The sequence below is a fragment of the Heterocephalus glaber genome, unplaced genomic scaffold, assembly GCF_053883595.1.
Source record: "Heterocephalus glaber isolate CG9 unplaced genomic scaffold, H.glaber_assembly_v1.0 deba00001613, whole genome shotgun sequence".
Lineage (NCBI taxonomy): Eukaryota > Metazoa > Chordata > Mammalia > Rodentia > Bathyergidae > Heterocephalus > Heterocephalus glaber.
Window position 1 is genome coordinate 26,593,405 of NW_028258384.1, and position 22,529 is coordinate 26,615,933.

The following is a 22,529-nucleotide window of genomic DNA, read 5'->3' on the forward strand; positions in this document are numbered from 1 at the left end:
AACACCATAAGTGGTTTGGATTTTCCAAACAACGAACAGATATTAAAGACTTTCAGCAGAGAGATTATCCTCAGATTTGTGTCTTCGAAGGATTACTTTGGAGCCAGGGATCTAGCTCAGCGGTTCCGCCGCCTGCCTCGCAAGAGCAAGGACCTGAGTTCGGTCCCTGGTACCAAAAAAAAAAAAAAAGAAAGAAAGAAAGACTACTTTGAAGACAATGGATTTTAGGCAAGAAAATTGTAAGAATTCTCTTACATCAGTAAAAGTAATTATAGACACTCAACTAAGGTAATATAGAAGATGCAGAGGATAAGATTGTAGATAATTCAGGGGCAGAATTTCCTAGACTTAGTAACTAACTAGATGTGGGGGTGAACAAGCAAAGAAAAAAATCAAAGATTACTTGGAGGTTTCTAATCTAGAGATTGATGATTGTGTAAGTTAATCAAAGAGGTAGTACAGCAGGAAGAAAATGTTTGTAAGTGGATATAACTAATTCAGTTTGGTACATGTATTTGATATCTGCAAGTGGATATATCTAGTAGGTTAAATGGACACATAGGTCTGAAGCCCCAGAGAGAGCAGCTCCAGTGAGAATTATGGATTTGAGATTTGTCAGAGAGGATGACAACCTAAACTAAGGCTTTTGCTATGAGCAAAATGAGGAAAGAACAGCTTTGAAAGAAGTAAGAATTTAGAATGGATAGAACCTGGCACTTGATTGGATAAAAGGATTGTAAAAAAGTGTAAGGATTTTTATACAAACCTCACTTTTGAAGACCAGATGTTTGTTCCACTGCTAAGGACTGAATTGTGTTCAGCCAAATTTCATATGTTGAATCTTTGACTCCCAGTGCTTCAGAATTTGACTGTGTTTGAAAATAGGACCTTCAACTAAATAATTAAAATATAGATGGGCCCTTAACCAACATGACTAGTGTCCATTTAAGAGTTTGGAACACAAACACACATAGAGGAAGAATGCCATGTAAACATAAAAATGGCCATTTACAAGGCAAAGAGAGAGGCCAAAGAAACTAACCTGGCTGACATCTTGACCTTGGGCTTCTAGCTTCCAGACCCACAAGAGTATAAATGTACATGCATGTGATATATAACTGTATAAATTTCTATTATTTAAGCCACTGAGTCTGTGATACTTTTTTGTGGTAACTCTAGAAAACTAATATAGCCACAATCAAAATTGGGATTATGGAAAAGAAAGTAAGTTGCAGGAAGGAAGTGTTGAAAGTAGAGTTGATACGCAGCATGTAGAGTTTGAAATTCCTGAGGTACAAACAGGTAGAGATGTTCAAAAGACTTTGAAATTTTAAAACAGTGTTACAAGTACAGATTTGGAAACTACTGATATACAAGTAATATTTTAAACTATAGGAGTGGATGAGATTATCTAAAAATTGTATGTAACTTGAAAATACCATCAAGGATATAACCACAATGAACATCAATGTGAGGGAACCTACTGAGAAAAGGGGCTCAAGAAAGAAAAATAATCAGAGAGATAAGATAAAGATGGAAAGCTCATAATTAGTCTTTATTGTATCCTGTTTTTAATTATAATTACTTGAGTGCTTAGTAGTTTTAATAATCAGTGATTTTTTTATATAGTGGAGGAGATCCTATCTTATGCATTTCTGAATCTCCAATATCAAGCACAACCTGACGTTTAATACCCTTATAATAAATATTTGTTGAATTAAATGGAATTAAAATTAGAATTTCATTCCCTTTTTGTTTTGTTTGCTTATTTCTAATGTGTGCAGCATGTATTGCCACTGATAGTTTAAGTTCATAATGAAAAATCATTTTAATGTGTCCTAGGCTTGATCCCCTTCATTATCACCTTCTGTCTTTACCATTCTGAATGAAATTCTGTGCACAGAAGTTATATGCATATATGGATATATCTATGTAACAAATCAGAGCACAGGAGCCCCCTGGGCTCTGGTATGACATATTTGAGCCATATAAATTGAACTTCTCTTCTGGCATCTGTTAGCAGACTCACTTGCAACTCCACTTCAGCAGTAGTCTCTCAGTCCTCGCAAAGCAGGGAAAGAGTACTGTGTGCTGAGAGACATGGCAAAGAACCGCCCAGAGAACTGTGAGGACTGTCACATTATAAATGTAAGTTGATTCACATTTTTTCCCTTTTGAGGAGAAGCATGGTTTCATGGATTTATTTTATTATGGTATGAACACTAGAAAGTGAAACCAAAGGAGACTTTGAATTATGGCTTGCTATTTTCAGAGTTATTGTGCATTGTTTCATTCTCTCTGTTCTTGCTTAGGCAGAAGCTTTTAAATCCAAGAAGATGTGTAAATCATTTAAGATTTGTGGACTGCTGTTCAGTATCCTGGCCTTAACTCTAATCATCTGGTTTTGGGGGAGTAAGCACTTGTGGCCGGAGGCACCCAAGAAAGTAAGTAAAGTCAATGCACATCATTATCCAATGCTTCTGCTGAGTTCAATTGAAATTCACTAATAGTTTATATGTAAACTACTCTGAAAATAAAAAATTGTTAAGTCCCTTTTGTGTTTGTTTTCTGGTGGTATAAAAAACAATCAAGATTTTCTCTTTAATTTGCCTATTTTGGTAAGAAAAATTGTTTTCTGCATTTCAGTTAGTAATTATAACATGTATATTTACTCATTCTTTTATAATGCTTGACTTTAAGGAGTTTAGTCTCCTTCTAGAAACAAATTTTTTACTGTAATAAAAAATACTTCCTTTTTTTCTTTCAATTATCTGGGCAGAAATTGATGAAAGATTATACCACCACATAAGGAGAAACAACCAGAAATGGCAACAAAGGATTTTTCAGGGATTGTGTTTCTGACTTAATGTATCTGCTGTGAAGATAGGCAACAAACTCCTTTTAGAAGGAGTAATTCTCCTACCTGAGTTTACATTTATTTACGACATAAAAGAAAACAAAATGAGGGCTTTTTAGCTCCTCTCTACCACAATCCTCACTATCCCACTGAGCTAGTAATGCCACAAAGCTTCTGCAAGCAAATCAAGTCATCAATCACAGATATGTCAGAAAGCTTTTGATGCTGGAGTCATCCAATGAGGCTTGGTTAACTATTGCAGACTGCATTACTGTGCTTTACTGTTATTGTTATTCCCAGGCTCACAGGCAATGGACAAGTTTAGATGTGACCCAAATAAAATCACAACCTTTACATAATAAAAATTTCCATTAAAAATTAGTAAATGTACAGGCAACAGAGTATAAAAATGTTTTTTCTGGCTTTGTCATGTTTTTCTCTCTGTGTGGGCTGTTGTTGTTGTTGTTGTTGATGCTGCTGCTGCTGCTCCTGCTGCTGCTAATTTGTTGTCCCAAATGCTCATTTATATTTGGCCGCAGATGCAAGGATAAAAAGTGCAATCTAGGAGGGAGGATGAGATAGAAAAGAAAATGGGTTGGCACAGACCATTAGGAGACAAAGGAACAATAGGAGCAGAGAGCAAAGAATGTGAATTGATAAGGAAAGCCAGGCAGAGAGGGAGACATAGAAAAAAATTGGCTAAGTATCCAAAAGGAAACAGAGAAGTATGTTATAGCTACTCCTGGATTCTCCACCTCTATCATACTCATTTTTGCATTTTTTATTTATACTTTGTTCCAGAAAGGATTTCAAGCATCACCTAATGCTTATAGTTAGCACCATACCCCATCTCCAACACTTCTAAACCACTTAATGTTCAAATGTCTTTCTAGAGAAGCCACCTCTGTTCAAACTAGCAGAGTACACAAAGCAATCAAAATCATGAAGGAAATACCAAATGAATCAGTGTGCCAAAATGCATTCTGAAACAATTCTGGTACCACTTAAGTAATTACCAAGGTAAACATGTTGTCCCACAAATTGACCTTTTGTTTTTGTTTCTGCTTCATTTTATTTTGTTGCAGTTCTAGCGGTCCAACCCACTGCCACCTCACAAATTGAATCTTGTATCCTCTTGAAAGTTGTACATGCATTAGAGGACCACAAATCTTTTTGTTGTTCATGACTATAACGTATGTAACTGGATGTGGTAGGTAGCTAATCCTTTGGCTATCCATAGATGACTGCCTAAATAGGAAGCCAAATGGCCTTTTTTGTTTTATTCTACCCATTGGTAGCACAATTATTCTGAAAGGATTTATGTATTTTTTAAACATGTAGTGCTATTTGTCTCAGTCCAGCTATGAGTGACAGGGTGGGGACCTTGCCTTTATCTTGTAAGGTTCCAAACTCACTACCATGGTTCATGGTTTCTTCTGCTTCCTTATTTTATCACCTTTGCTTGTCTTTCCAATTCTTCTTGGAATAAATTTTAGACATCAATTCTGTGATTTCTCAAACCAAAAGTAAAACTTAGTGCCTACAGTGAAAAGGTGGATTACACTAATAAAATTTATCAAAAATCAAATTTCTCATGAAGTAATCTATCTTGGGATATAATTTTCAACAAAGGGATTCTTTGAAATGAACAAAGCTATTATGAAGCAATCCAGATAAAAGACAATAAGTGTCTCCTAGGGCATGTTTTTCTATCATGTACAAAGGTTGTTTGTTTTCCTTCTAATGGGGAATTGCAATTTACAGTCTTTGATACATAAGTCTGGCTTTCATCACAAGATGAGATCGGGTCCACTGTAAATTAGGAGATCTTGTGGAAATGCAGATACTACTACTACCTTTAAAATCCTAAAGGAGCCTCGGAGACCATTCACATTCCCAATAGCTAAGAGTGCAAATCAGGCTGCCGCCAAACAGAGTTAGGAATCCTAGGAGGAGGTGAATAGTCAGATTAATTTTGGAAGAACATTGGTAAAGAAATTGCATCTTGTACAAATTTGAGAATCTCCTTTTAAAAGTGTGGCCTAGCAAGAAACAACAGATAGAAGATTGAAATCCAGGCTCTTCTATATTTTCCTTCCCAAGCCTATTGTACTTGTGAGGAGTGTGGGGCCCTTAGAAAGAGCTATTGATACAATTGTGCTTATTGACAGAAGTAATTTCTTTGTTGTCCCTGGGCTTCCTCCAAACTGCTAGTGTTTGCTCCTCCAGCGCCCAGCATACCTCCTTTTTATTTTTTTTACATCTGTTTATAAGAAACAATACTTGTTTAACATCTTACATCTGGTGTTGACATTTCCATGCTAGCATGCTAGTAAGTCTTTCCCTCCCTCTCACTTTGGTATGTAGACAAGATCCAGATTCCAGTTCCCAAAAAGGGAGCAAGCCAAGTTGGACTTCTCACAAAGCTCAAGCATGAGTGTGTATGCACACACACACACACACACACACATTTTGGAGAGTAAAAATGAAACAAGGAGGACTAATTCTGGGTGAGCTGCTATACTTCCTTCTAGGTCCCACCCCCCAAGCCACAGCCATATATAGGAGCCGCTTAAGCTAAATAACAGCCAGCTCTATAAGGCACTCTACTCAACTTACTTAACTAAGCCAAAGAGACCGAATTCATACTCAAAGATTTTAAGAGAGCATCAAATTAAGGCTTCGTTCCCAGGCAGTGACTGCCCTGGGACCCTTGAAGCAGATTCACTAGAGAAACATTTTTACTTAAGGCTCCCTGTATTCCACATTTAACTTGAAATAATTAGAAGCCAAATTCCTAGCTAATTAATGCAACATGGAGAAGATAAATCAGAAAAGTTCCACCCTTAAACCAACAGTTTAGAACATAAAACAGATTTTGTAACCCATCCTTCCAATCTTTTGTAGAATGAGGTAGAAAGCCAATAAATTAGATAAACAAAATAGGTCCTTCAGGTTTGGTTAGAGTTGTTTAGAAGCCATCAGACCCACACAGCAATCAGAAGATTCCTGGAGATGTTCCCTCAACTTCTAATACTACCAGTATGAGATGAGAAGTGGTGGGGATAGATAGGTGTTCTTCTGCCTTCCTTACCCCCACCTCAACTGCAGAGAACCATTAAAATAGTCCTGCCCAGTCTTTTGAGCCCAATAAGATCCTAAAGTGGAAATCCACTACTCCAAAGAAGTACCTTCTTGCCAAGTCTGGGTCCCGCTCTCTTTGTGTTTATTTTTCTAAGAGTATATAACCTAAGATCAAATTTCTTTCTTCATCTCTAGGTACATAAAAAGAAAACTCTCCTCCTTAGGTTTTTCATACACAACAGTTTGGAGGTTGAAATGTGGGTCTGATGAAGCATTTATATCCCCAAGGAAAAAAAATTGGAGATGTTGCTGGAATCTTTAGCAAGGAAACTGATCTTCACCAGTTGCATAGGCGTTTTAGAAAAGAGAACCTCTCTTCATTTTCTTTTCTTCTTAAAGCATTGCAAAATCCAAGTCCAGCCTTGCACAGCTCTCACTGAGCAAGCTACTACTCTGGACAACTCAGACTCTTACCAATTACATGAAGCCAGACTCTGATGGGTACATTCTTACCTTTTCATTTTCCTAACGTGGCCTTTGCTGAGCATCTTATATTGCACCAGCAAGGAGAGCCTGAAATTTCAAAGAGAGATGTTCTTGATGACTTCAAGTGGCAATGGAACTATAGGAGAAAATAGTTCAGGTGATAGCAGGTAGTAGAAGTCCAAATTAACCTGCCAGATATCAGCCCAAATTAAGCACCTAGTTTTTTGCCACCTCTTCAACATTGCAGCTAGGAAAAGATGTGGCATAAAGATAGGAACCGAGCCCTCAGAGGCATGTAGAGACTTTCCCAAAGTCACATTGCTTGTATGTAGCTGAGCTAAGAGTAAGACTTGAACCTAGTCTGAATACTCTTTCCACTAGTATTTTTCAACTGCATTTAAGAACCAGGGGTGGGGATTGTGGATAGGGGAAACTTCCCAGCTAGCTCAAGATTGTAGATGAAAGAAATAGCATTTTCTTGTTGAAAAAGGATTTCTAGCCACTTATGCCAATTTTTTTCAGGGCTGAGAACTGGTGATTGAAGGTGCAGAAGTTCAGTTTTGAGTAAGAAACAGTCTGTCTGCTGTGTTGGCAAAGAAACATCTAGAGGCCCTTTAATTCCTACAGGCTGGGTCAATAATAATATGGTACAGTGCTGTCCTCTCCCTTCCTTCCAGCCTAACACCTGCTAGCCAGCTATTCTGAGCATGTATTTCACCTTTGGAACGTATACCTCATAAACAGATAGTAAAGGATGAAGGTGGAGAGAACAGCAGCAAGATTAATCACAAGCTTCCAAAAACAAACCTAAGCCAAATGTCCTCAAATCCCTGTCAGAACAGGCTAAAGCTATTTGCCACTAAAGCAGATCCATCACACTAAAGTGTAAGGCAGCTTAATTCTTTATAAAAAGCCTTCTTTTCTGATCTCAGAGATCCTCACAAATACAGGCAAGGAAACAGAAAACTGAAAGGAGGATGTTAGGGCTCATTTGCTCCCTGAGTAGAGGATTTAACTGGACTGAGGACTGAATTTCTAGGCAGGGAAGAGAAATGGGTTTGTATTGTCTCAATATTTTGTCACTATAGTCTTCTTACTGCCTAAGTTTAACCATACATCAGTCTCATATCCCTTCTAATTTGTATCCTGTGCCTTTGGCTGCCCTGTCCTGTTCCAACATTTTGGCCCTTATGTGTGAATACAGCCAGTCTTATTTGTAAATGGAGCAAGAGTTTATTTGCCTCTTGCGTGATAGATACATTTGCCCCTAAATATCTCTGGCTCTTGGTGACACTGCCTAAAATCCTCAATTATTACTTCGTTACTCTAAGTAAAGTACTGCACCCAACTCTTTAAAAAGATAAACATCTATTGTTAATATCTAAATGTGAAATATTTCTCAGATTTATTTCTTGTCTTATGTAAGGTACTTGAAGCACCATGAAATTCCTGGATGTCTAGACAAGAGATGGAGACAAATGTGTTATGGTTTATATCTAGCTGTTTCCCCAAAGTCTCATGCTCTTGTAGGTGGGGCTTTTGGGAAGTGATGGTGTTACCAGATTTTGGGGTGCTGGACTCTCTTTCTAGAAGTGGTTTCTCAGTTATTTCTGTCCTGAGTAAAGAATTGTCACAACAAGCTCAAATGGTAACAAAGTTTAACATTTATTAAAGGTAGGAAAAGAAATATGTTCTGCAGAGTAAGTTTGGGCCAAGTAAAAGAAAAAAAAGTACACTCTACAGCATAAGAACGGACTACTATGAAAGAACACAGTAGCAAGGAGCTCAACATTGACCATCCTTTTTGTATCACCCACTCCTCAGACTGATATCAGGTCTGGGCCATCCTGTTGAAAACCTGTGCCAGTTCTCTCTAGAAGTTAACGTGCAAAGCTTTGGGAACTGTTCTGCACACATGTCCTAGAATTCTGTAATTAAAATGTCATGCTTAATTTTCCCAGCCATCTTTGCCACATCCTAGTCTCCTCCCTCAATTGGATCATAGATGCATGATATTTATCAGTGGATTAGTTCACTGATGAGTTTATAGCTAAATGTGATGTTGGAAAGTGAAGCCTGGTGGGAGGAGATGGGTCACCTGGGGCACAGCCGGGAAGGATGTAGCTCTCTCCCTCCTTCCTTGATCTTGCTGGTTCTGCTGCCATACCATGAGCTCTTTCTCTTCTGCCATGCTGCCTTGCCTTGGAGCCAGGTGACTATGAATTGAAACCTCTACAAACTGTGAGCCATAATAAATCTTTCCTCCTTTAATTTATGGGTGTTGGGTATTGTGTCCTAGCAACAAAGAAGATAAGTAAGACAGATTTCAGTACCAGAGAAGGGGTGCTGTTGCTGTGACTACCTGATCATGTGGTTCAGAAGCCTTTGGAACTAGCTTGGAGGAAGAACTTGGAAAGGTTTGGAGATGCTGGCTTATGAAGCAGCCCTAGAATACTGTAAACCAAGCTTGATGGGAAATTCTGGACAGAGCTCAGAAGATCAGAATGCTGATAAAAATGCAGCTGGTAAAGATCAGGATCAGGAGATTTCAGTTGGGAACAAGGACTGTATTGGCTGTTGGACTCCAGGCCATATGTGTTATGCTCTGACAGAAAATTTGTCTATAAATTTGTCAGAAAATTTGTCTCCTGTCCTGAGACATTATGAGAGACTGAGAGTAAGGATGGTGGACTAATATATTTGGTAGAAGAAATTTTGAGGCATTCTAATGTTGAGGCATGGCAACTGTTATAGACTTTTAGCCAGCTTTACATTGAGAATCAAGAGCAAAAGACACAGCTGAATGATTTTAAAAGTTTTGAGTTTCACCAGAAAAGAAACTCCTATAAAGTTGGGGCCTGCAAAGATGGAGTAGAGGAGAGCTTAGGGGCTAAAAGATTAGCATTTAAAAGAAGCCAAGTATACTACTTTACAACAGGACAATAGGAAAAATGCTTTGAGGAAATTTGAGGAACCACTAAGGCTACTGTCCTTGGCAGGCTCAAAATTTCAAAGGTGAAAGACTGCTTTGAGAAGAGAGCCCCAGTGTGTCATCCGCCAGGGTAGTTGCTGACTAGGGAATTTGTTACTCAGGATTCAATTCCTAATGCTCAGCCACCCAGACACCCAGCCATGATAGATGGAAACGTGGCTACTGCTCCAGCCAGAGGCAGACCTTGACATCATCCATGTGGTGCTGGTTTTAGGTGCATGCAGAATGCAAGAGTTGTGAGGTTAGGAAGGCTTCCACCCAGATTTCAGAACAATGCCTTGGAGGCCAGACAGTGTGCCTTTGTATGTCAGCTATATTTAAGTTTCTTTTAATTTTTACAGGGGCTCACAGCTAATAGTTTTCCTTAAATCTTAGAGGAGACTTTGGACTTGGACTTTTCAGCAGTTCTGAACCTGTTAGGACGTTAGCAACTCTTAGAGATGAACTAAAAGTGCATTTTGCATAAAAGGTGAACATGAATCTTTTGGGGTCCAGGAGTGGAATGTTATGGTTTATATGTAGATGTCCCCCAAAGCCTCATGCTCTCATAGGTAGAGCTTTGGGGATCATGACTGGATCATAGGTTCATGATTCTAATCAGGAGATTAGTCCTCTGATGTGTTTATAGCTAAAATGTGATGTTTGAAAGTGAAGCCTGGAGAAAGGAGGTGAGTCACCAGGAGCATGGCTTAGAATGATATAGCTCTCTCCCTCCTCTCTTGATCTTGCTGATTCTGCTGCCATTCCATGAGCTCTTTCTCCTCTCCCATGCCCTTCTTTCATGCTACCCTGCCTTGGAACTGGCTGACTATGAACTGAAGCTTCTACAAACTGTGAGCCATAATGAAACTTTCCTTCTGTAATTTGTGGGTGTTGGGTAATGTGTCCCAACAATGAAGAAAGAAACTAAGATAAGATGGAAATGGAAAGACCCTGAAGAAAAGCTCTGAGGATACAGAGTGAACAGGATATGAAAATATACCAGAAAAGGGGAGCACAAACATTAACTTTTCCTAGCAGTATTTGCCAATTTGGTGGTAGTATACTCCTCTCATGGCTTTTCTTCCTGAATAAAGCTGAATTGGGGATATAGCCTTAGATGAGCTGCTTATAGTCCACCCACACCTTTATCAGACCAGCCAGGCTGTCTCTGCTTTAGTTTGTTCCTGGAGAGGACAAAGACACTTATTCCTTCATCACTAGAAGGACCCTCAACCCCTTAGACAGTGAGTTTAGTAGAGAGCAAAGCACTTCTTATGCCAAAGGTATGAGCTCAGTCTTCATATGAGCTGGTGAAGCTTGCATAACCATTACCCAAATGATGTGCTCCACAGGGACTAGAGTGAGACAGTATGTCTGGATTTGCTCAAACTCATCCCAACACAGTCCAAAGTGAGTGACTGGCATCATCTTCCTAGACAAAAGACAACCAACCTGTTCCAAAAGGATATCTTTTACAGTGAAATTCTAAATCGCTTCTCAGCCTTTTGGCTAAGATCAAGTGTAGTATAGTGAAATTCCACCTGGGTAAATATATAGCTTCCTATTCTTGTCCCTGAAGGATTTACACATATATGAAGTCATTCTGATCTCACTCTGTTTAGCAACATATCATTTCTAACATAAAACCAAGTTAGTTAATGGAACCAATCAAAATAGAACCCTCTCTCTCATGCACAAAAAAAAAAGGAAAAGAAAAACCTCTGCAGGAATGTTGAAAATAATCAAGATCTGCTGAGCTTGGCAGTTTCCAATAGTTTTCATTTAGCATGGTGTCCAAGTAGTACATTGCCAATAGTGCAGGAAAACTCATTCCACAGAAGTACACTGAACATTTTAAATGTCACCAGTATGGTTCCATAGTCTTCTACCAATGATTGAATATACAGCCTGTACTTTTTGTTTTGCCCAGGTAGGCAGCAGTCCAAAATCCCCTAGATTCTAACTTAATTTTTCCAAGCAATAATCTATCAGTGTTGCTACCTATAAAATAAACACTCTCCCAACATTCAACGACTAGTAGTGTCAACATTTGTCTTAACAATGGATAGTATTTCTAAGGAAACTACCCCCTGTTGGGAGACCTGACAAGACTGCATCTGACCTAGATGCCTCTGTCCTCTGCTTAGGTCGGACTGACTAAAAGCTCAATTTGTTGCTATAGGTACAAGTTTCTCTTCTCCAGCTGGCTGCAGAGCTGGAACTGAGAACATATTTATAAGCAGAAGCAAATAACATGCCTAAAGGAATTTACTACCTGTCACAAACCATGTCAGACGTTCAGAGTTAACTGTGTAGTTCCAGAAGGGAGCTCAATACTTCTTTCCTTCCCATTTTAAAAATTTATTCTTTATTAGTACGTGCTTGCAGTACATAATGTTTACATTCCTTGGGTGAAGTTGGTACATGTACATAAGACATCTGAATTCCTTTTTTATCCCCTTTTCCTCTCCTCTTTCCCCTTCCCTCCATCTCTGGATCCCCTTCTCTTTTGAGAAAGATCTTATCTTCCTCCTTTCCTTTAAAAATGATCTCTCAAAAGACCTTGCCAATGTTCAAAATCTTTCTTTAGGAAGAAAAGTATGTACCATTGGTGGGGAAAACTTGTTCAACAAATACTCAACTGCCAACCATGTCCAAGGCTCTGCGGGGATACAAAGAGATAAATCACATTGCCTCTGTTTTTCTAGTGAGCAGCTACATTAGACTTTTCACTCTGGAAATAACACTCATTTCTACAAAGCTTTCTAACTTGTTTTTCTGCTTGAGTTGGGGAAAATTTGACCAGGTTAAACTAATATGCTGTCAGGGAAATCAACAGACACTAAAAAACAACCCAACTCAGTGCAGGCTCTACAAAGCTGTCACTGGAAAATGTATCATTAGAAAGCAGCTCTAGCTCTATACACAACTTACTTTTTTAGGCTTTCAGTTTTCCAAACTTTTTTCACAGGGACAAGTGGATATGAAGAAATTTAATAGATAAAGACCTCCTAAGAACAAATAGAAGTAAGTCATCCAAATAGCACCAGCAAATCTGCCCTAGATTGTGACAGGTAGCAAACTCGTTTAGACTTATTTACTTCTAGCTATAAATATGTCCTAATTTACAGGTTACATGTTTACTCCTAAATTTTATGGTAATTGCATCTTAGTCTTTACAAAGAGAATTATCTCTTTTAGAGGGCAAAAGAAAGTCTGAGGTTTTGTTTCAGCCACTCTAGAAAGACCTCATAAGACCCTTTCCAAGGCACTCCTCTTGGGAAGTTCCTTGTTACTTAATGCATGACACTTCACAGAGTTGCCAAATTTTACATATATATACATATATATGTGCATATATCATATATATACACACATATATATCTAGAAAATGAATCTAGAGAACTTGAAGACAATGCAATAAGGTTTGGAAAACAGAAGCCAGGAATAAACTGAGTAGGGTTGATTAGCCTATAAAACAGAAAGCTGAGGAAAGGCAATAAATATTTCCTGAAGTTTAAAGAGAAAAATGAATCAAATGAGAATAGGATAAGATTGTTTTCTAACACTGATCAGGGAGAACTCTTTAGATTCTAAACTGGACAGACCCAAGACTATCAAGAAAATATTAAAGCCCTTCATAGATAGAAAGATAGGAAGTAACACCTAACTACTCCAAACATGTTCAAATTTCTTTCTCAGTTGCAGTAAATTTCATGGAGAGGGGAGAAATGAAGGGGCGATTGCAGAGCACTTGTAAAAGGAAGTGGTAGCTTTAAAAACAGCATAGTTGTAGTTGACCCCTTGGCTTAACACAAGGAGAACATACTTTACAAGTTGGTTTGCAGAATATCATTTTCTATTTAGTCAATGCTGCCAAGAAAATTGTTGGAATTCTTAGTAATTAGCTCGGCTACTTGGCTTGAATACAAAATATTGGCTCTGAAACAGCCATATTATCCAAACCACCCCACTTTAATCTCAATTTTCAGCAAATTTCCAGTATCAAGCTGAGATGACACCTCACTACAAAGGCTCCAGAAAGAGAAGGTGCCTCAGATAGTACCCAATTAAAGTATTTTATGAAGGGGCACAGTGATTATATCAGAGTTTGTTTTCTTCTGCTCTCCCAGACCTATGACATGGAGCATACTTTCTACAGCAATGGAGAGAAAAAGAAGATTTACATGGAAATTGATCCCATGACCAAAACTGAAATATTCAGAAGCGGAAATGGCACTGAAGAAACATTGGAAGTGCATGACTTTAAAAATGTAAGTTGGATGTTTTCCCCGTAAGATTTATCACTTAAAATTTAGGACAATTGAGACAAATTAAAAATAGTCTTTAGGTTCACTAAATTTAAAAGACAAAGCTTTTCCTTTGAATTTAAATTTAGCTAGTCTGTGGCCCTGACAGATAATCAAACTTGTTTATTGTGACTATTTCAGGAAATTTTATTATTGTTTTATTTGTTATAGGGATATACTGGCATCTACTTTGTAGGTCTTCAAAAATGTTTTATCAAAACTCAGATTAAAGTGATTCCTGAATTTTCTGAACCAGAAGAGGAAATAGATGAGGTATGTAAGAATAATGGTGGTAGTAAACAGTATCATCTGGGTGCTAACAACGTGTCAAACATTGTACTATTTTTTATAATTTCATTTGGTTCTCAAATAACCCTACTGATAGGCACTACTATAATCTCCCTTTTCATATATGGAAACTAAGACTCAGAACCAAAAATAACTTGTCCAAGGTCCCATGGTAGTGAGTAGTAGATCAGGGTCTTGAACTCAAAGAACTAAAGTTTATGCTTTTCTGTGTATAACTGTATTTTTTATACTTGTATACCCATCAACATTATGTATATTTGCTCCCAAACCAAAGATTTGAAGCAAGAAACGTGAGCCAGAGGGACAAAATCAATCTTTCCTAGGATAAACTTTTAAAATTATAAGTCCCAAGGCCACATGGCATCTAACCACTTTTGTCACACTCCAACAGTCACCTATTTTAAAGATTTCTGTTTTTTCACCTTACCATTTTAGGCTGAGTTATTAATGGAATAAACCATATTACTCCTCATTAGGAAAGGTAAAACAAAGAATGTGAGAAATTCACACAATATGAATTCTCTGAAAACACTACTAGACTAGGGTGAGGGAACCTAGGATATCAGTGTGTCTTAGTTACTTTTCTCTCATTGCTGAGATAAAATACTTAACACCTAGAGTTAAAAAAAGAAAGGTTTACTTTGGCTCACAATTTCTAGAGGTTTCAGTTCATAGTTGGCTGGCTTCAGGTAGAGTGGCATAGCAGAGAGGCATCACAAAGGAGAAACAGTTCATGGCAGGCAGAAGGCAGCAAAGCAACAAAGTAGTAAAGAAGCAGGAAGCAACAAGTGACAAGCAACAACCCTCTTTCTGTCCCTTATATGTTATCCAGACTTACTCACCCTTTCAGGAGCTAGCACTCACACCCAGGGTCTGGCAGCCTTAATCCTAACATCGCACCATGAATCAATCCCACCATCACATCCTTGATCTCATCAGCACACACCCTAGATCCATTCATCTCCAAAAAGCCCCACCTATGACTGCATGAGGCTTTGGGGGGACATCTAGATACAAACCATAACATGATGCAATCACTGAATGGCCCTTGAAAGCCTAGTGGGAGATGGATCACTACTACCTAGAACAAAACCATCATTATAGCTCTTGAGGTTTTTTTTATTTTTCCCTGGTATTCTGTCTGTAACTATAATATGGAGAGAAGAAAAACCTCAGCTAAAGCCATATGGTGACAGCATATCCCCACTATAAAAAGAAACAAATACGCATTTGTTTAGCTTAGATTGACTTGTTTTGGTTTAGTGTTTAACCAGCAATTCTAAACTGGATTATGATAATAGCATAGTGACCTCTATATGATGCAAAAGCCTCTTTCTTTTTCTTCTCTTTCTACTCTGTTCTTTTTCACTTTTCTCCAACCCAACTCTCTTCATCATTATTCATAATGGCTCATTTATCCTTTTCTTTTTCTTTTCTTTTTTTGGGAGGTGGGGTGGGGAGCCCCTTTTCCTTCTTCTTACCCCAATCTCACAGCTGTCATTGGTTCCCACAGTACCATTTCATGCTACTGGTCTCCTTACAGTTAGAGAAATTACAGAGTCTCGTTGCTAGAATTTCTAAGAAAATATCACCAAAGATGATGCTCTGCTCCCAAGGTCTATGAAAGTAACAGACATTGTCATTGTTTTTCTAAATAAGCTTAAGTTAGATGCTTCTGAGAAACAAATCAACTTCCAAGGTATTAATAATGACTATAGGAAACAATGATAGGATAAAAAGAGAATCAGTGCTATGTATGGTGTCACACACCTGTACTCTCAGCACTTAGGAGGCTGAGGCAAGAGTATCTCTGAAAGTTCAAGGCCAGCCTAGACAACAGCGTGAGTTTAAAGCCAGCCTGAACTACATAGAGAGATTCTGTCTCAAAAACTCCAAAAATAAAAAAGGAAGGACAAGCGATAGGATTAATATTTTTTGTAATATCATACAATGATTTTTACAGAAAATATTGTAAGAATTTGAGTATGGCCAGCTACCAATGAAAGTTTCAAATGATATAACACAATTTATTTTTCTAAAAGAGATGAATGAAAAACTCATAAAGTTTCAGTTGGGCCATAATATACTTTTTAGTTAATTTTGCTAAATCTTTTAAATAACACAAGTATTCATTTCATGATAGTAAAATTATTGCACCTTGAAGAAAATTCTATTTTTTTGTATTCAAACTACAGATTTTTTATCAATCAAATTTGTAGTCCTGTAAGACAAAAAATCCTTCTTATTCTATCCTTCCCTCATCTCTGTATCCATGGTGTGTGCACGTTAAACATGAAGAGCAGGAATATAAATAAACCTGATTTTGCTAACAAAGCTAGTTAACACATCACCCTCGTTTTACACAATACCCTTAAATCCATCTGAAGGTCTTTACAGACTCAAGGGCAAAAGAGCCAGTACTTGAAAGCTGTAAATGACTTAGGGCAAAATTAACAAAGGTATATTTCAGAGAATAAATGAAAACACTGAGCTCATAAAGCTAAAAAGAAACAAAGGAGAAAAGAAAAAGCTTTATTAAAAATGGGAGAATATTGAAGCCTTAATGATGAGTAAGAACTAATTATGTAAGACAACACTAGGAACTGAAAAAAAGATATCATTCTTAATAATATTAGAAAGGCTTCCTAAAGCAAAAAACACTCTGAGATAAATCCTACACATTTAGAATGAAAGGAATAAAATAATGGTGAGTCCAGCAAAGTCATAAGTTGGAGACTGGACTTTAAAACATAAAAAGACATCTTTTGTACCACAATGAGTTGCCATTAACACAAAATCTCATAAAAGCAAAATATTATGTTCAGTTGCTGTTTAACTGATCTCACTAGTTTGGATTATAGGATTTTTTTCAGTTTGAAAGCAAATCCTGGTTGCAACCTAGCTGAAGCTTAAAATAAAGCAGACATTCATAGCACCTGTTTAAAAGAGAGAAAATGTAAATCACTTCGGGTTCCAGAAGTTCAAATTAAAACATACATAGCCCAGGGGGAATCCTAGAGAATAATAGAAAGTCTTTCTGACTTTAAGTGAAAAGGTAGCAAAGAAATCTCCTATTGCAGTGAGATGCCTTGCTATTAGACCCAGGAGGGAAAGATCAGTTGTTGACTCCCCCAATGGTATCTACTGTAAGCGCGGGCACAGAGGTAGTTCACCATCAGTTCTAGACTGAAATTGTTATTCAGATTCAAAGGTCTCATTCTTCTTTTTAAAATTTCTCTGCCAATCCCCACCCTGAATCATTTTCTTCTTTCAGAATGAAGAAATTACCACAACTTTCTTTGAACAGTCAGTAATTTGGGTTCCAGCAGAAAAGCCTATTGAAAACCGAGACTTTCTTAAAAATTCCAAAATTCTGGAAATTTGTGATAATGTGACCATGTATTGGATCAATCCCACTCTAATAGCAGGTATACATCTTATCCTCCTTCTTCTCTTCCTCCCAAACACAGTAACAATTAATATTTCCACCATTGAGAAACTACACTTCTAGGAAAACAAATGATCAGCTTATATCTTCTTGGATGAGACTGTATGTGCTGACTGCCAATAAGGAGGCAATTTTTCACAGCCAGGTTATAAATCAGATAAATGAATGCTGACAGGCTTTTAAATATCTCAGCAGAGGTAACACCACCTTAATGCATCTAATGATAGCAAAAGGCTAATCTGTCTTTCTTTGAACATTTATATTCATTGCAGAAGGAATACCACACAATTACTCAAGCCAGTGTGGGTCCAACTTAAGAACACAGGAGAGAAGGGCCAAAACAATGTTATGTTGTCTCAAGGATTCTCTATGTCAAATGATGGAATTCTCTGCAGAAGACAGGGCAATCACTGCAGTACAAATTTCTTTGTGACTGTTTTAAGAATCATTATAAAATCAAGTGAGGGCTAGCGGTCCAGAGTAGAAAAGTCTAGCCCTCAACTTCTACTCAGCCCAGCGAGGTCCCTAGACGTTTTATTCTGTCTAGTTAATACAAACTTTCGTGTTTTGCACGGTTGACAGCACACAGTACTGTTATTCTATAGAGGATGCTCCTATGAATGTTTGCATCTACTGATATTCTTTGGAGGTTTAAGAAAAAAGTGACTAAATGCAATGTGGTGTCCTAGACTGGATGTTGGAACAGAAAAAAAGGACTTTAGTGGAAATACAGATGAAGTCCAAGTAAAGTCACTAACTTGGTTTTTGACAATTTAATGCTAGCTTCTTACTTTTGATCATTTTTACCATGGTAATGTAAGATAACAGTAGGAGAAACTGGGTAAAGTGTATACGGAAATTTAGTACTATCTTTGCAACTCTTTTGTAAATCTAAGATTATTTCTAAGTAGGGAATTTTTTAAAATTAAGACTTTTTAGAAAAGAGAAGGGAAGAGATAGAAAGAGATATCAAATCAAATTAGGAAACCAAGAAATATTTTTGAGTACTTATGCATAAATCATTGTGGAATACATAGAAATTCCTTTTTTTCAGTTTTTTATGTAGTACACTAATAAGGCAAAGCAGTAGATGTTTAATGTCAAACAAGCAAAGAAGTTGTGTGTATGGGAATGGTGAAGTTTTTTGGAAAATACTCAAGGTGTCAATTGAAGAAGCTTGGAAAAGTGGTCCACATGAGCCTAAATTATGCCAGTCAGAAGACACAATGAAAATCTGTATCCTCAACTACTATTTTCCCCAAACACTTCTTTCAGAAACACTTGCAGAACAGTTGCATCACAATCTTGTATTTATTGTCTTAGTTTCTGAGTTACAAGACTTAGAGGAAGATGGTGAAGATCTTCACTTTCCTACAAATGGAAAAAAGGGAATTGAACAAAATGAGCAGTGGGTGGTTCCTCAAGTAAAGGTGGAGAAGACCCGTCACACCAGACAAGCAAGTGAGGAAGAACTTCCAATAAATGACTATGTGAGTTATGTTCATCTTACTCTTTTTAGAGGAGGATCAAAAAGCCTTCATAAAACTTACTTCCCCTCAGATCACAATCATTGGCAGCATGGTCATGGTTTTAACAAACAAATGTATAAGAAACTTGGAATCTCTAGGTGGCTTATATATTGATATATTGATACACGGCTATGGTCAGCCTGAGAAACTTAATTTCTCACGAGCCCCTTAATTCATAGAGTGGTGTAATTCTTTCCCTGCTTGATAGGGCCTCTCCTAGTAAACTTTTCCTTCCAATATTGTCTTCTTCATCTTTCAGAGTGAAAATGGAATAGAATTTGACCCCATGCTGGATGAGAGAGGTTATTGCTGTATATACTGCCGCCGAGGCAACCGCTACTGCCGTCGCGTCTGTGAACCTTTACTAGGTTATTACCCATATCCATACTGCTACCAAGGAGGACGAGTCATCTGTCGTGTCATCATGCCTTGCAATTGGTGGGTGGCCCGCATGCTGGGGAGGGTCTAATAGGAAGTTTGAGTTCAAATACTTAACTTTCTGTCAGCCAACATATAATAGATGCATGCTATCCAATGAATTTCTGCCTATGAGGCATTTAGTTCCTAATAGCCAGTTCTCCAGAACTGCTTGTAGGTAATTCCTCTCTTCATGTTCTAATAAACATCTACATCATCACCAATGGCCTGATTGCTGCTGAACATGCTGGGTAAGTGTTTGCTAAGAATATTCCTGGTAACTAAAATGGAGCAGATCTGTCTAACATGGATGGCAACAATGGAGAGTTGCACTTTATTATCAGGTTTGAAAGTAGAAAAGGATAAGGCATAATAATTGTCAAATTCCATATTTTACTCTGCTGTATTGAGAAAGTAGAAATGTGGGAATGATGAAAAAATGGCCCCATAAGTGATGCATAAAAATATATCATTTTGTGCATAACCCCAATGCTTCATTATCTGAAAGACATATTGTGGGCCTGTTTCAGTATCTATTAAGCCACTGGACAGGAAGTGAGTCACAGAAGGCTAAAATTAAAATATTCCTAGTGCTCAGACTCAGAAAAAGAGAAAACTAACTTAGAAAAAGGGTCCTATGCTCTCCTCTTATGAACAGAAATTCAACTTTGGACAAATTCAGTATTGTATAACTTTTATGGCTGACTTCTCTTTAGATCTGTGTCAAGTTACACAACTTTACAAAGCAATTATCTGAAAATCAGGACTGATAAATATCATTCACAGAAATAGGAATGGTAGGAAGTTACTCAGGTGAAGAAATAAATAGCATTTCCCCTCCCAAACTATAGGAAACTGGCAATATGCCACTTGCTTAAAGAAAGGATAAGGCCTACTTTCCAGTTTCCCATATTTTGCTTGGGAAGGGGAAAATGGACATAGGGGAAAGAAAAAGAATTGCTTAGTGGGTAATGTTAACCTTGATGTCCAAGCCAAGTCAACTTTCAGAATTCATGCTCTACCAATCTGTCATCCCTTCTAGTTTCATTTGAAGGTAGCATCTTTCATTGGTCAACTTCAAAGTTATTGTGTCCTAAAATTACTTGTCTGTACCTTTCTGTCAGAAAGATATTTTCAAATAAAATCTTCACCAAGGTGCCTGTGGACCAAGATTCATTTTCTCCCATTTAATAGTTGAGAGAATACATAGAAACAGCTTTGCCCAAGGCTGAGTTAAGATGAACTAGTCAAGCCAGGCAGGGTGGCACACACACAATCCCAGCACTCTTGGAGGCTCAGGCATGAGGACTTAAATTTTGAGCCCAACCTAGGAAATTTAGCAACTTTGTGAAACCCTGTCCCAAAATGAAAAATAAGAAAAGGGCTAGGGATATAGCTCAGGGTGAAGATTAGCTAGTCACTGATAGTATACATGCTGTATTTGGAATACTAATTTTCACAGAGAAAAAGAGCACAATAAGATATATCTAAAAATGTATAACATAGACATATTTTCTTTTTTATTGATTCAGAAGCCATCTAATCATTTTGGAGTGCTTAGATTATTATAAGATATTAATTTATAGTTGAAATAGAAAAATGTAAAATATGGGATTAATTTGAGGTTTGTGGACTTTGTGATGTTCTCTACTATTGTTTTAAATAAATCATTCATTTTAATATTTTTTAAAGATCAGCCAATAATTTTGAATTTCTGAGACACTCTACTTTATGAAATCTCTAGTATACTATATGCACCCTGCTCTGTGGGAGATACAAATAAAATAGAAACTATTTCTAAAGAAAAATAAGATATTCAAACTACATAAGCACCAATACAGTAACTTACACCCATCTAACTATAGTTTCATATGCTATGTGCATAAACACATACATGCTAGAAGAGGCCATATCACATTTTCAGGCTCAGAGTTCCTATTCACATTCTTTTACTTCAGAAAGCATTTCTTGTTCAAATTAAATACCTCAATCTCTAAGTAATTTCACAGTGGGAAAGTATGATCCCTTAATAAGGCAGACCATGGGTTAAAAAGAAAAGCAAGATCATGCTCAAAGAGGACTGAAAGAAGGTAAGAAAAGAAAAAGATAAAAGAAAAAACTCAGATTAAAAAAGAAAAAACATCAAACAATCCCAAACACACCAGTCTGTTACTTCACCTTAGGTTGAGGCCAGGTGGGAAAATAAGTTATGATATCTCTCCTGTCATAGACTTTTGTCTCTTATTTGAATCCTGAGTCAAGACTCATTAAATCATGTCTTATACTGCCCTCAGATCAACTCAGTAAAAGCTACAGCAGCCTCTCCTACTTCTTCTAGTCTTTCCTGAGCCCAGCTTATAGTCCTGGCCACAGTCTATTTCATAGTTCAGCTATTGCTACCTCCTTCCTGCTGAAGTTGCCAGGTTGTAGATTGAAACTAACATAAATGCTTTTACACAAAGTTTATTTTTCACTTACAGAATTTATTAATGCTATTTCTTTTTCTGAGAGTCTAGTAGCTACTTATGATATTAAGGATCAAGTCTCACTTGCATTCAAGATGTCGTTAACCAAACCACTCACAAGTATCAACTCTTATCCCTTCTCTCCTCCCACTGACCCACTTGGCTTTTGTCAGGAACCTTAGCTTCATACTCTATTTGTCCAGTTACCCTATCTCTTACCTCTTTTACAGAGTTTTCTCACAGTAATATGAGCAGATTTTTTAAATCTCGTGTTCCTCTTCCCTAAACATGAAATATAAATATTCTCTACTTCCTTCTATACCTGTATAGGTTAATATTGCTTAATGTACATGCTCTTTAGATATAACTTTGATGTGTGTGTTCTAAAAAAAAAGAAAAACATGTATATTCTGTCTCATTTTGCAGTCTACAAGCTGGTATAGTATCTAAAATATATAGGTGACCTTTAAATGTTTTAATTAAGAGCAATGAGTAAAATGACGGGGGGGGGGCAAGAAAGAAGAAGAAAAAGAAACTGCAAAAAGCACAGCTACAAAGCTCTTCAGACCCTTATTTCAAAAAGTTGGTCTTGAGTTCCATCCAAATTGAGGGTAAAATTTCATATCTTACTTAAATCTATTTTTATATTC

The 22,529-nt window shown here is 37.3% G+C and overlaps 1 protein-coding gene and 1 pseudogene across 1 annotated transcript; both read left to right on the forward strand.

Annotated features, from left to right (window-relative positions):
- Positions 1-1,999: 1,999 nt before the first annotated feature.
- On the forward strand, positions 2,000-20,572 carry Tnmd (tenomodulin). Its single transcript, XM_004872591.3, has 7 exons — positions 2,000-2,148; positions 2,313-2,444; positions 13,535-13,675; positions 13,883-13,984; positions 17,295-17,448; positions 18,792-18,958; positions 19,257-20,572. Exons 1-7 carry the CDS (start codon positions 2,101-2,103, stop codon positions 19,464-19,466), a joined length of 954 nt encoding a protein of 317 aa, XP_004872648.1. The 5' UTR covers positions 2,000-2,100; the 3' UTR covers positions 19,467-20,572.
- Positions 10,891-11,050, forward strand: LOC147822524 (U2 spliceosomal RNA; annotated as a pseudogene).
- Positions 20,573-22,529: the final 1,957 nt, after the last annotated feature.